This window comes from Zingiber officinale, chromosome 9A (assembly GCF_018446385.1).
Source record: "Zingiber officinale cultivar Zhangliang chromosome 9A, Zo_v1.1, whole genome shotgun sequence".
NCBI classification, from domain to species: domain Eukaryota; kingdom Viridiplantae; phylum Streptophyta; class Magnoliopsida; order Zingiberales; family Zingiberaceae; genus Zingiber; species Zingiber officinale.
Genome location: NC_056002.1, coordinates 9,271,425 through 9,284,742, shown reverse-complemented (window position 1 = coordinate 9,284,742; position 13,318 = coordinate 9,271,425). Strand labels below are relative to the sequence as shown.

The following is a 13,318-nucleotide window of genomic DNA, read 5'->3' as shown; positions in this document are numbered from 1 at the left end:
TGTGGTTTGTCTGCTACATTTATTTTAGCGTTGTTCTTTCATGTTGCTAGTAAAACTGTTTGTTTAAAGTTTCAAACCGATCTCTTGGCTTAAAAGTATTAAATTTAGAATTTGTGTTGGAATCGACTTGCACTGATCTTGAGGGGCATGACAAGGTAACTTGTGTTTAAGGTTGATTTCAGCTTTGAAATGAGTGGTAATAGTTTTTTATTACCTCCAAATGCATGCAGTTATTAGTCGGATGCGAAGGAGCTCTGGAAGAGAAGAAAAATACGAGGTAATGCATTTGATATCCAGCACTTGGAAGTTATTTTCTTCATCTGAATTTCAGAGATATTTAATGGCTGAGATCTTATTGTCATAAATATGAACATTTTTTCTCTTTTAAAAATTAACTAATCTTTTCTGTGCTGCCATAAAAATTATTTCTTATTTTGAATTAAATGTAAGTTTAATTATGTTATTTTGTTTGTACTCATAGTGTTTTACCTGCAATAGATTGCATTGCACACGTGGTATTAGTGTATTTCCTCGACATCATAGAAAACTGTGAGATAAGAATATTTCGGGAGGTGATGATTTGTACTAGTTTGAATAAATTAGATCGAAAATTAGTGGTGTGAGGTTGTTGTAGTGTTGTAGTAAATAGGTTATTATATTTATTTCAAATGTTCTCATATTCTATTTTAAAATTATGTAAAAGGAGTGAAATTATAGGATTAATTTACAATCGACAGTCCAAGTATTAAGATGCGAGAAGAGTTTTTTCTCTGAGTATATATATTCATCGAGAATTAATCTCTATTTTATTATAGTAAATTTGTACCTCACTAACCAACTAGGCCATCGTGGAGATAATTAATTGATGCATGAAGGGCATTCAAGCGTAATAAAAGGATTTCGTTTTTTTAAAATATATATATTATCAGAATATGTTATTAAATTTTATTAAAATATTTTTATTTAAGGTACATGACAAAATTATGACAGTTTACTAACCACGTAAATAAAATTTTAGAATATTTAAATTAAATATATTAGTTTTAAAAATTTTAAATTATGTATCCAATTTTATTTTACCCTTTATCCCTTCTCTATTACATTCCAAATTAATTGACAAATTAAGTTATTGTTACTAATCAATTGATATAGTATAGCAATTGATTAAAAATAATAACTCAATTGACTAATCAATTAATTTTAGACGAAATTGATTATATTCATAAAATCAAAATTTTGATTTTGCCCTACAGATGAGAGTCCTAAGAGCTCATTTATGGTGGTAGTTAATAAGTATTATCATAGTACTTATAGTGAGCATTTGACATAATTTTTTTTGTCGGGAACGAATTTAAAAAATATTACTCTTAATATAGTGTATCATATTGATGTTTGAGGATATAAATGTATTAAGGAGACGTATATGAGTACAAAGATCTTGATTTAAAGTAATCTTGAATTCTCTAGGTTTATTAGTCACTTTCAGATGAAACCAACTAATTGTCCATGGATGTATCACGAGCATACACTACAAAAAAAATCAGCATTAGAGACGGAATTTTCCGTCGCTATTCCGTGGAAATTATCAGTCAATTGTTACATTGTAGCAATCAATTGGTGGAAATTATTCATGGCCATAACACTATTCTGAATCGATTGGTCGATTAAATTATTATTATTAATTGATTAATACAGTGTAACAATCAATTGGTGAAATTTATTCACGATCACAGTATTGTTCTAAATTGATTGACCAGTTGAGTTATTGTTACCAATCAATTGCTATACAATCGATTTGGAACGAAATGCGGAAGGGATGAGGGGTAAAATGGAAACTAAATATGTAATTTAATAATTTTAAAATTAATATATATAATTTAGTTATTCGGTTCGGAACAGCTCTCCTGCGGAATCCTTGGTGCGGAACGGTGCGGCGTTGCTGACTTGGACGCCCCACGTCAAATAAGTTAAAGGGTTAAAACTGCGTTAAAGCCAATAGAGAGAAAACGCATCCTCTCCTCCCACGATCTAGGGTTTCCTGTCGCTGATCCCTCTCCGGTGAAGCTCCTCCCTCTCTCGCCAATCGAGCTAGGGTTTCGCAGCCGCCTCCCTCTCTCGCGACGAGCAGCTCCTTCGGCGCGGCACCTCCCTCTCTCACGACGAGCAGCTCCTTCGCCGCGACGCCTCCCTCTCTCGCGATGAGCAGCTCCTTCGCGGCTTCGCCACGATGCCTCCCTCTCTCGCGACGAGCAGCTCCTTCGCCACGATGCCTCCCTCTCTCACGACGAGCAGCTTCCTCTCTCATGACGCCTCCGTTCGCGACGAGCTCCTCTGCTGCGAGCTCTCTCGCTGCAACGCGTGACTCTCCTCCCCACCGCTACATCCTCTCAGGTTGCCCTAAAATTCTCCAAACTTGATATAATTTGTTAAGTATCTGCTATGGCTTTGTAATTTCAACCAATATTTGATACATCAACCTTACCTCATGAGTATTGTTTGGGATTTGAAACACTTCTGTATATTTCTGTTAAATATACCTATGGCTTTACTAAGTATCTATCCTGCTTTAGATTGTTTGTGATGTTAAACATTTTTGTATATTTGTGGGAGATTAAACATTTCTGTTTTATATCGAAAATCAATTATTTTGCTTCTGTGATTTTTGTTTTAGAAAACTATTAGTTTGCTTCTGTTATTTTGCTTTAGAAATTGCATGATTTGTGTTGCTCTAGAAATTGTATGATTTGTTCAATCAAGTTTAAAGTTTAGTATCTGTCAAGTTATTTATCTATTGTCAAATATAATGCGAGGGCGATCAGAAATAGAAGAAAATAGAGCTAATGATCAGGAATTCATTCTCCAAGTTGCAAATGATCAAAAGTCAAAAATTGGAATGGAATTTGCATCACTAGAGGATGTATATTTGTTCTATAACCAATATGCACGAGAAGCCGAATTTAGTTCAAGGAATAACACGAGCAGGAAAAACAAGATGATAAATGAAGTGACGTGGAAACTAATTGTATGCTTTAAAAAAGGGCATACAGATCTAATGCGGAACAAGAAACATGCAAACACTGGATCTAATGCGGAACAAGAAACATACAGATCTAACAAGGAAAAGAGAGTGTGGCGCAGTTAGAACGGGTTGTAAGTCAAATGTTGTATTTGTCAAGAAACAGATGAGATTTAATTGAGTTGTCAGTAACTTCATAGAAACCTATAATCATTCACTCTCGACTCCATCAAAGGTGTATTTGCTACTTGGATGGTTGTTTAGATTTTTATCCTTGCTACTTGGATCTTACTATTTGCTGCTCCTCTTCTCATGGGAGCACTTGCTAACAATTTTGCTATTCAAGTAATTTCTAATTGCATTAAATGTTTGATGTTTCTTTTATATGTTAAGAGGATATGTATTCGTCAAAAATTAATCTATGTTCTATTCTAATAAATTTGTGCTTCACTAATCAAGTAGGCAGCCGTAGAGATAATTAATTGATTCAAGCGTAATGAAAGGATCTTCATTTTTAAAAAATATATATATATTATTAGAATATGTTATTAAATTTTATTAAAATATTTTTATTTAAGGTACATGACAAAATTATGACAATTTACTAACCACGTAAATAAAATTTTAGAATATTTAAATCAAATATATTAGTTTTAAAAGTTTTAAATTATGTATCCAATTTTATTTTACCCTTTATCTCTTCTCTATTACATTCCAAATTAATTAACAAATTAAGTTATTGTTATCAATCAATTGATACAGTATAGCAATTGATTAATAATAGTTACTCAATTGACTAATCAATTAATTTTAGACGAAATTGATTACATTCAAAAAAATCAAAATTTTGATTTTGCCCAACAGATGAGAGTCCTAAGAACTCATTTATGGTGTTAGTTAATAAATATTATCATCATAGTCTTATAATGAGCATTTGACATAATTTTTTTATGTCAGAAACGAGTTGAAAAAATATTATTCTTAATATAATGTGTTATATTGATGTTTGAGGGTATAAATGTATTAAGGAGACATATATGAGTACAAAGATCTTGATTTAAAGTAATCTTAAGTTCTCTAGTTTTATCAGTCACTTTCAAATGAAACCAACTAATTGTCCATGGATATATCACGAGCGTATCAATCAATTGTTACATTGTAACAATCGATTGGCGGAAATTATTCATGATCATAAAACTATTCTAAATCGATTGGTCGATTAAATTATTGTTATTAATTGATTGATACAGTGTAACAATCAATTGGTGAAATTTATTCACGATTATAGTATTGACCAGTTGAGTTATTGTTACCAATCAATTGCTATACAATCGATTCGGAACGAAATGCGGAAGGGATGAGTGGTAAAATAGAAACTAAATATAAATATGTAATTTAATAATTTTAAAATTAATATATATAATTTAGTTATTCTCTTATAGTAAAATTTATCTCAGACGTATTTAATCTCCATCCTTAGATTATATAAAAGTAAGGGATTAGTTTATAGCTCACGGTCAAGTTATAATTACCTATCTTGTTCATATAAAAAATTATTTTCCTCGAGATTGACAATCAATTCAGCTTCAATTTGATCGACCTCTATAACCGGGCCACCTTGACCATTAGTAATGATCAGATAAATTAAGTTTTTGAATACCACTTAAAAAATTTCACCATAAAAACTTTTCAGCGACTACAATTTTTTTTATTACATTAAACATTAAAAAAAATTACGTTTAATGAAACAAAAGTTTATATTCTCAAAATATTCAACAGTCACACATAAAGACAATATTAATGGTACGATATGATCCTTGCTTAAAGGAAGAGATTACAACGATTCACATCCTTATAATTGATAACGATTATTTTCTAATACTAATAAAGAACAATTAAGTTCCTTCCAAAAATAATAATTAAGCAACTAAAAATCTTGATCACCAATAAAGTAAGAGATAACTTGAGCCAACTATATAATCCATTATACAAAAGATTTAATAGTAATCTATATCTAGTATTTTACATAAAATATTTTTAAAAATCTAATATAATATAAGTAATAATTCTAGATCAAATATTTTTCAGAAAAAAATATAATATTAGTTATAAAATTACTAAAAATATATCATAGCTTAATTTTAGGTCAAATGTGTAATTTAAACCGACCGCCTGCTATTCGCGGCCATAAAGTGAACCCAAACAGATGATACGTGGTAAAAGCCAAATCGCACCAATGATTACTAGGTCAGATTCAAATATTTTTGTACCGTTACGCTTTCCGACCGTTGTCCAATTTTAAAATCCCTCTCGCCTAGAGTCTCTCAGCCGTCCATCTTGTTCCCAATCAACGCCCCTGATCCTTCGTATCCTCCTAAAGTCCTCTCCACGCCTCCGAGTACATTGCTTCGGGGATCACTGTTACAAAAAGGCCAAGCTCAAGCAAAACCCTAGCTCACTTATCTTCCGATAGCTAGATCGATCAAAGAAACATTTTGCTCCATTCAATGCTCTAATTTCTTTGTCCGCTTTGAGATCTTGCGATTGGATAATGCCGGTTTCCACCCGGGGGCAAATCTCGGCGTGCCGCGATGGGTTGCCATCGGCATGTCAAGATCGCGAGGGGCAGCCGGAGAGGGCGCGGCTCCTCCGAGATCCGCACCGCGGCCTCCGCGACAAGCTGAGGGCGCTCACCCTCATGTACGAGCAGCAGAGAAGCCATGCGGCAGCAAGGACGACGGGCAGCAGCATCGACTCACGCGTCCTCGCTTCCCACCACCCCAGCGTGGAGCTGGTGGACTCCGGTCGTCGCAGGTGGAAGATGGAGAATGAAATACCTCATGAGCCAGAGGATCGAGAGCCGATCAGACCGGAGATCAAGAACCGCATTATGTTCCCGGAATCTGAGGCCGCGAAGGAGAACCGCGAGGTCCGTGACCAGAACAGGATCATCGTGTTCTCGTCTTCCAGTCCCAACAAGGTGACAGAAGTGACCTCAGGCGCTGAGGAGGTAGCAGCCAAGAAGCTCTCACTGCGGGAGTTGATCAGCGCCGGTATGCAATCGGAAGGGAGGATCGAGAGAGGAAAGACAGATTATCGGGTGGCGACAGCAGTGGAGACAGGGAGCCAGGAAAGCAGGGGGAACCAATTTAAGACTGAGGAGAGTAGGGAGGGTGGAGGGAGCCGGATCAATGTCTTCGTCCGGCTTAGACCAATGGCAAAGAAGGAGAAGGACGCTGGCTCACGGTGCTGTGTCAAGATCGTGAACAGGAAAGATGTTTACTTGACTGAGTTTGCATCTGAGACAGATTATCTCCGTCTGAAGAGGGTCAGAGGACGACATTTCTGCTTTGACGCCTCATTTCCGGACTCAACTTCGCAGCAAGAAGTCTACACCACTACGTAAAACCTCATTGTTCTAAAATATAACTGCTTATTTACCTCAAATTTTTCTATAGTTATTTCACATGTCTGAAGCATGATTCTTATCTTGTTCAGAAAACAGTTTATTATGACGTGGTATTGATGGGATTTATACACAATTCTTTAGACAACTACAATACTTTTTAAACTTATCTTTGAGATTAAGTTTAAACTCTGGTAATGAATGTTACATTTGATTGATTGCCCTAATCCAAAAGCATATGCTGTTGAGGAACAAGCCTTACTTGTTCTTCTATGGTCTAACTTCTCCCTTACATGAAAATTAAATTAGGAACGTAATTCACAGAAAAAAGTAAAAAATGAACCCAGCAAACAAATAATTAAATGGGGAAATACATTGGAGTGAGTTGGTAATTAAACTAAAGATATCTTTGGTACATTCAGGAGTTGATTGAGTAATATGATCCAAAAAAGGCTGTTAGCAGAATAAACTTTTTTTTGTTTTGTTAATCCTTCCCATCCTTTCGATCCGACTAATCCTAGAGGTGACCAGCCTGCCTCGTAAAAATTTTCCACCTGGAAGCACATATGGGTCCTAGCGGACAGCCCAACGTCACAAGTGAAGGGAGGTAAATCACCCCAGGCACCCCTCATATCCCGTCCCCAAGCTAGTGAAAGGAGATAAATCACAGGGTCAGCTTATAGCCGACCACCAAGTGACTAGGGGGTGGGAGAATTTTTTTCCTCGAGGGCATGCGCTTGCCGGAAATTGATCTCTATCCCATTATAGCAAATCTATCATCGTCTAGCCAATTGGGCACCCCCGTGGGGACGTGTTAGCATAATACTTGATTTATGTATTGGTAGTCCAAGGATGACATTGATATATGTCAGACTTTAGTTGTTTATTCTTCGTGATCAACTTATTTGATTTACTTTATGGTTACTATGAATCACTCATGGTTTCTCTTATCATTTTATGCCAAGTTATTAGCATTCCTTGCTATGTCAAATATTGGCTATATTATGCTGTACTACTTTAATATTTCTTTCCAAGCAATTGAATGCCAATTATATTGTCTTAATTTTCTCTACACTACTGTGATTAACTTAACTTTCTGTTCTCTAGTTCAAGGTTTTGATAAGGAATATCAGATTCTTCTGGTTTTGACTGACTATAGTGTTTTATGCTACACTTGTAAATTTATTCAGCACTTCAGATCTTGTTGAAGGTGTTCTACAAGGGAGGAATGGTTCAGTATTCTGCTACGGTGCAACTGGAGCTGGTAAAACATACACAATGCTAGGAACAATAGAGAATCCTGGTGTGATGGTTCTAGCTATCAAGGATCTCTTTTCCAAGATTAGGCAGCGGAGTTACGATGGGGATCACTCTGTTCAGCTTTCTTACCTGGAAGTTTACAATGAGACTGTTAGAGATTTGTTATCCCCTGGTAGACCACTTGTCTTGAGAGAAGATAAACAGGTATCTTAAATGCAAGCTGTATTTCTGCATGATTAATTTATAACTTGGTGACTTTTTACAGCAAAGAGGCTAAAGATTGTATAGTATTATACTTGACTCAGAAGGCTATTTCTTGTATAAAAAAAAATAAAGGAAAGCTTAATTATGAACCTATGATGGCTCTTGCTTCTCTTTTTAGTTATATATTGTGATTTTTTTTTCAACTGTACAGACCTTCCATCTTGTTGTTGTATGTTTAAGCTTAATTTAAGATTGTGGCCACCTTACCTCCATTTCTCAGTGAGAATTCTATGATTTTTTTTCTCTGTCAATATTTGTAAAATCAGCTCGGCCAAAGAAATGGAGATTTTATTAGTTCTCAGTAGTGCAACCAGTTCATCCAACTGGTTCAGTTCCTGAACATGTTATATGAACATCCTTGTTTCCCTGTTTTGGTTCAACCCAAAATTCCTGTAGAGTTCACTTCACAATTCTCTTCATTATTTCTGGCAATGCTTGATCCACCCAATCAAAAGACCTCACTCATCCTCACATGCTTCACCATCTCCAATTTCTGGCAATCTCCAGTTCCAGAATATGGGATAGCTATGTGTTTGCTGGACTTGATCATATTTTTATGACTACATTTCTTATTAATATTTTTATGACTACATTTCTTATTACCCTTCTATTATGCTCATCTTTACATTCTTGCTAAATGTTATCTTGTTGTAGCTTAAATTTTCCATTTTGGATTTTTGTTCACCTTCATACTTCAACCGTTACATGATAGCAATTTTATTTATTCCTTTAAAAACTTTTTTTTTTATTTTATGGTTTTAGACAGGCTTGATTTGTGTTTTACAGTTCAAGTATACAAATAGTTTGGACAAACTATCAGGCAACTCTTGGTTGAGGTGTCACAAGCCAGTTTGGTCCAAATCTAGAAAACACTATTCTTGGTTGTGCTAGTAACAACCTATTATTCACCATTGCTCATATTCTACCAACATTTGGTTCAATCCCATTAATCTTACATCACTGTAGGATTATTCTTGGTTACCTAGGTTGAATGAGTCAAAAGCTTAGTGACTATAACATTTTAGAATAATCTACATAGAATGAAGTTTAGTACATTATAAACAAATATCATGGTCTCTGGACCACATCAGGTCCACTACTTATCTAGTGAGTTTTAGTACTCATTGGATAACATGATTAGGAGGAAACCAGGGATTCACTTGGAGAAGATTTGAAGACACCCGTTAGATTTTATCTAGTAAGTTAAATCCATTTCTCAGGCTATTAACTCCTTTATCTAGTTTAAGCTATGATACAACTTCTCATATTCATTATTGCATATTATTTTGGATGAAATTTTTCACATCCAAAATTTAAATAGAAATATATTCTTTATTGGTTTTGTTCTTATTTGACTCTGGGAAGACATTTGAATCTCTAGTCATTGTACTTCATAAAATTACACCCTAGAGTAGTGAAACGAATTATAGAACTAATGATCTAAAATTACACCTTAGCTCAATGATCTAAAAATGCTTATGAGCAAGGACAACATATTTTCTCTCTTATTTATTTTAACATGACAACAAACTTGTCAAAATTTTTCAGGGAATTGTAGCTGCCGGCCTTACACAATACAGAGCTTACACAACAGATGAGGTAGTTTGGCCCTCCTTGTTTAAAATTATTCTAATGCAAATACTTGGGACATTAGTCTTTATAATTATTTTCTTTATGTTGTTCTCATATGTACAGGTAATGTCATTGCTTCAGCAAGGCAATCAAAATAGGACCACTGAACCAACTAGAGTCAATGAAACATCTTCGCGGTCTCATGCAATACTTCAGGTGCTTATCATTTTTTTTTAATGGAAATCTCTTTAGATATATTGGCATGCTTCTAAAATCATGAACTTTTATTCTTAGGTTGTTGCAGAATACAAGTGCAATGATTCAGGTAGCATCATAAAACGTATTGGGAAACTTTCACTAATTGATCTAGCTGGTTCAGAGAGGGCTCTAGCAACTGATCAACGGACTCAGAGATCCATAGAAGGTGCAAACATCAATCGCTCCCTCCTTGCTTTAAGCAGTTGTATCAATGCCCTTGTGGAGGGAAAGAAGCACATACCTTACCGGAATTCAAAGCTCACCCAACTTCTCAAGGATTCTTTAGGAGGGCCTTGCAACACTGTCATGATTGCCAATATAAGTCCCAGCAATCTTTCTTTTGGTGAAACGCAGAATACGCTTCATTGGGCTGATCGTGCCAAGGAGATAAAAACAAAGGTTTGCTACTCTTAACTTCTTTGGCTATGAAAATGAAGCCTTATAATTTTCATAATATGTTTTTGATAAAGCTTGATCTATATGTACATTATGCTGATTATGTATGTGAGGAGACTGATCAACAAAGCAATATTAGTAGGTCTGTAAGTACAAATATAAGTATACACATATAGTTATTTGCCTCTAAATTAGGAACAAAGATATTAAATATTAAGATATCTGGTAAACTAATGACACAACAAGAGATGACCCCACATGCTTTAATCATACAGAGATAGTATTCCTTGGTGGTGAGCTCATTGACTAGGTCACCACTTAGCTTGGTTGGTTGATAGATCTACAACTCCTTGGGTGTTTTCTTTGACATGGAGCAATCAATGGCTTGACAATATTATTGGAAAGTAGCCAAATGTTGAGATGTGAGTTGGACTTTCTCTTTAAGACAATGTTGTCATTGTGTATCAACAATCATCTCCTTGATATAATGATTTTCATCTGATAATGGAAGCAATTTAAATTTTGAGACCCAACGGACCTCCAATGTTGTAGAAGTCTTTTAGGAAATAAGAGAAGAAAACTCAAAAGTAGATTACTTGACTTTGGTACAAGTTAGAATGGTACAATAGGGTCTCTTTTATAAAGATGGAGAGGTTTTCTAAAGAGCCACAAGGAAGGGATGTATTGATTTAAATTGAATTTGAAGATGTGAAACTCAGTTTGAGTCCAACAAGTGCCAACTAACATTGTGTATAGTGTTTAACTAACATTGTAGTGCTGAAATTGTGCTCCGCATGTACAAGTGAGGGGCCAACCCCTTGTTGATTTTGACTTTGGTCAAATCGCACAGTTCATGTGGTTCTTTGTACTAGTTTGAGTGGTGCTTGGGAGGAAAATTCATGGTTGTCACGGCCTATGTAGCAAGTTAGCAACTTGCATAGTCATTCTTGATACAAATTATCATATTTTGATCCTTTAAGTTTTATACAAATTTGAGTTTACATGTACTAGATTTTATGCACTCTCGTTTGTGGACATTTTCAAGTTCATATTTGAGCTCATGCCCTTGTCGAATCACAAATTGACTCATATCAAATTGGTAATACACATAATTCTCACCGTTAATCAGTCACTTGAAAGACTAGTTTTATTTGTACAATTTAGTTGTGCAGTAGATCATCCTTGTGGATCAACTCATCCATTAAATGGTTGCGTCCCTCACTCATATGCCTGAAGTACAACTTAAGTTTTGTGCACCGTACTGTTAGACACTGTTTGAGATCAATTTGAGTTGTGCACTTCTTCTTAGCATCAAACTTTGCAGTATCTTTACTAGCTTAAGAAGTACATCAATCTTGAGAAATTGCATCATACTTCAGGGATGTGTGACAGTTGAGGAACATATACATGTGCCAGATTCTGGAGTAGATCAAGCTAAACTAGTACTAGAGTTGCAAAAAGAGAACAGTGAACTGCGGCAGCAATTGGTTCGCCACCAGCAAAAGATGCTGACCCTTCAAGCGCAATCATTGGCAGCTTCACCTGCACCTGCCAATGCACCATCTTCTGTTCTCGTTACTCCATGCTCAACCCAAAGAAAAGTCAAGCGATCTATCTTATCTAACAACTGCTTCAACACACCAGAGAGCAAGAAAAGAGAGACAAATAGCACAGTAGTCCAAGAACTACAGAAGACTGTTAAGGCTTTGAAGAGTGAGATAGAGCAACTAAAGAAAGAGCATATTCTCCAGCTTAAGCAGAAAGATGATTTTATTCGTGACTTGATAACAAAGTATGGTCTCGAAGGACAACGGGAGAAGAGAGTTGTCACAAGTTCAAAAGCCTGTAAAGGAAAGAGCTCTGTAACATCGGAGAAGGAATTGAAGAGCCCAAGTCATCGTTTTGCTTCCCCTGTTCCCACTGCTAAAAAGCGAAGCTTCTGGGACATAACCACTGGCAATAGCCCTTCAATTATAGCCTTAAATGGAAGGAAAACTAGAAGCCATGTCGCTGCTGAGGCTCTTCCAACTCCCTCCATGCTACTTCAGGTACAAATTCCCCAATTAGTCAGTTGAAATATATCATGTATGACAACAGCTATGCAATACATTCTGGCCCCATAATATATGGGACACAAGTTTGGTACTACTACTGCAGCTGTTCTGAGCCTTTAAAAAAAACCCCATCATCCTTTTCATAATTACGTCCGTTTGTGGGATTTACCTACTGACGCTGCTCATATCACAAATTCAAATTCTGGTTTGTACTAATGTTGGGGCCTGACATTGCAAATCACTTCCTTTCAGCCGGGTTTTGCACGACAAAGACCTGATGTTTTGAAGAATTTGCTGAAATGAGGATAGAAAGATGCAGAAAAAGGTACAAAATAATCTTTAGTGCTAGTTCATTGGGTTGGTGCAATCCCCCGGGTTTGTTATCTTATATTTTCTAACTTTGTGTACTTCTTTGTATTATCTAGTTAAGCTTCTTTGGCTCCACTGATTAGGTTAGTTGTGGAAGGCCGTAGGAATTTATTCTCAGATGTATTCACGCATTTAAATGAATATGCAAAATTTTTGTTCTAGGATTTCCAGTAATAAAATTATGTCGTCTACTTGGTATGTTTTAACTACTTTTTAATAAGAAGCTTACTGACTTGTCAATATCTGATTCATCACACAATAGTCTCGGATGTCACATTATGAGAATCATTGGTTCATCTTAATTAATTGGAAAATTCAATCCTATTTGGAGAGCATTCATTGCTAGCTGATATATTCATTAGGCATAAACAATCACAAACAAAATATTTAGGTAACAAAATCACAAACAAGCAATTTAGCATAGGATGCCGATGCAAATTGTAAAATTTTTTTTATGATTATTTTGATAAACTAGTGAACACCATTGCGAAAGCTAGTGTTGAAAGGTAATATATGTACTTGTATTTTTTAGCTTCAGTTGATCAAATTAATTATGTTATCAAGAAAAGTATAGAAAGTATCAGTTATTCGTTATCAATTTTCTCTAATTGTCTGCCAACAATAATTAATAATTTATTTTATTTTTAAATTAAAACAAGTTAGATAATTTGAATCTAAGGTGTTTCACCCATACACTGGTTGAATCGAATTATCATCTTTGGG

The 13,318-nt window shown here is 35.3% G+C and overlaps 1 protein-coding gene across 1 annotated transcript; it reads left to right on the top strand.

Moving 5' to 3' along the window:
• The first annotated feature begins 5,402 nt into the window (after window positions 1–5,402).
• LOC122021823 (kinesin-like protein KIN-8A) lies at window positions 5,403–12,793 on the top strand. The gene is made up of 7 exons (XM_042579990.1): window positions 5,403–6,418; window positions 7,613–7,886; window positions 9,495–9,545; window positions 9,642–9,734; window positions 9,813–10,175; window positions 11,552–12,220; window positions 12,479–12,793. The coding sequence occupies exons 1-7, from the start codon at window positions 5,568–5,570 to the stop codon at window positions 12,527–12,529; spliced, it is 2,352 nt and encodes a 783-aa protein (XP_042435924.1). The 5' UTR covers window positions 5,403–5,567; the 3' UTR covers window positions 12,530–12,793.
• The last annotated feature ends 525 nt before the right edge of the window (window positions 12,794–13,318 follow it).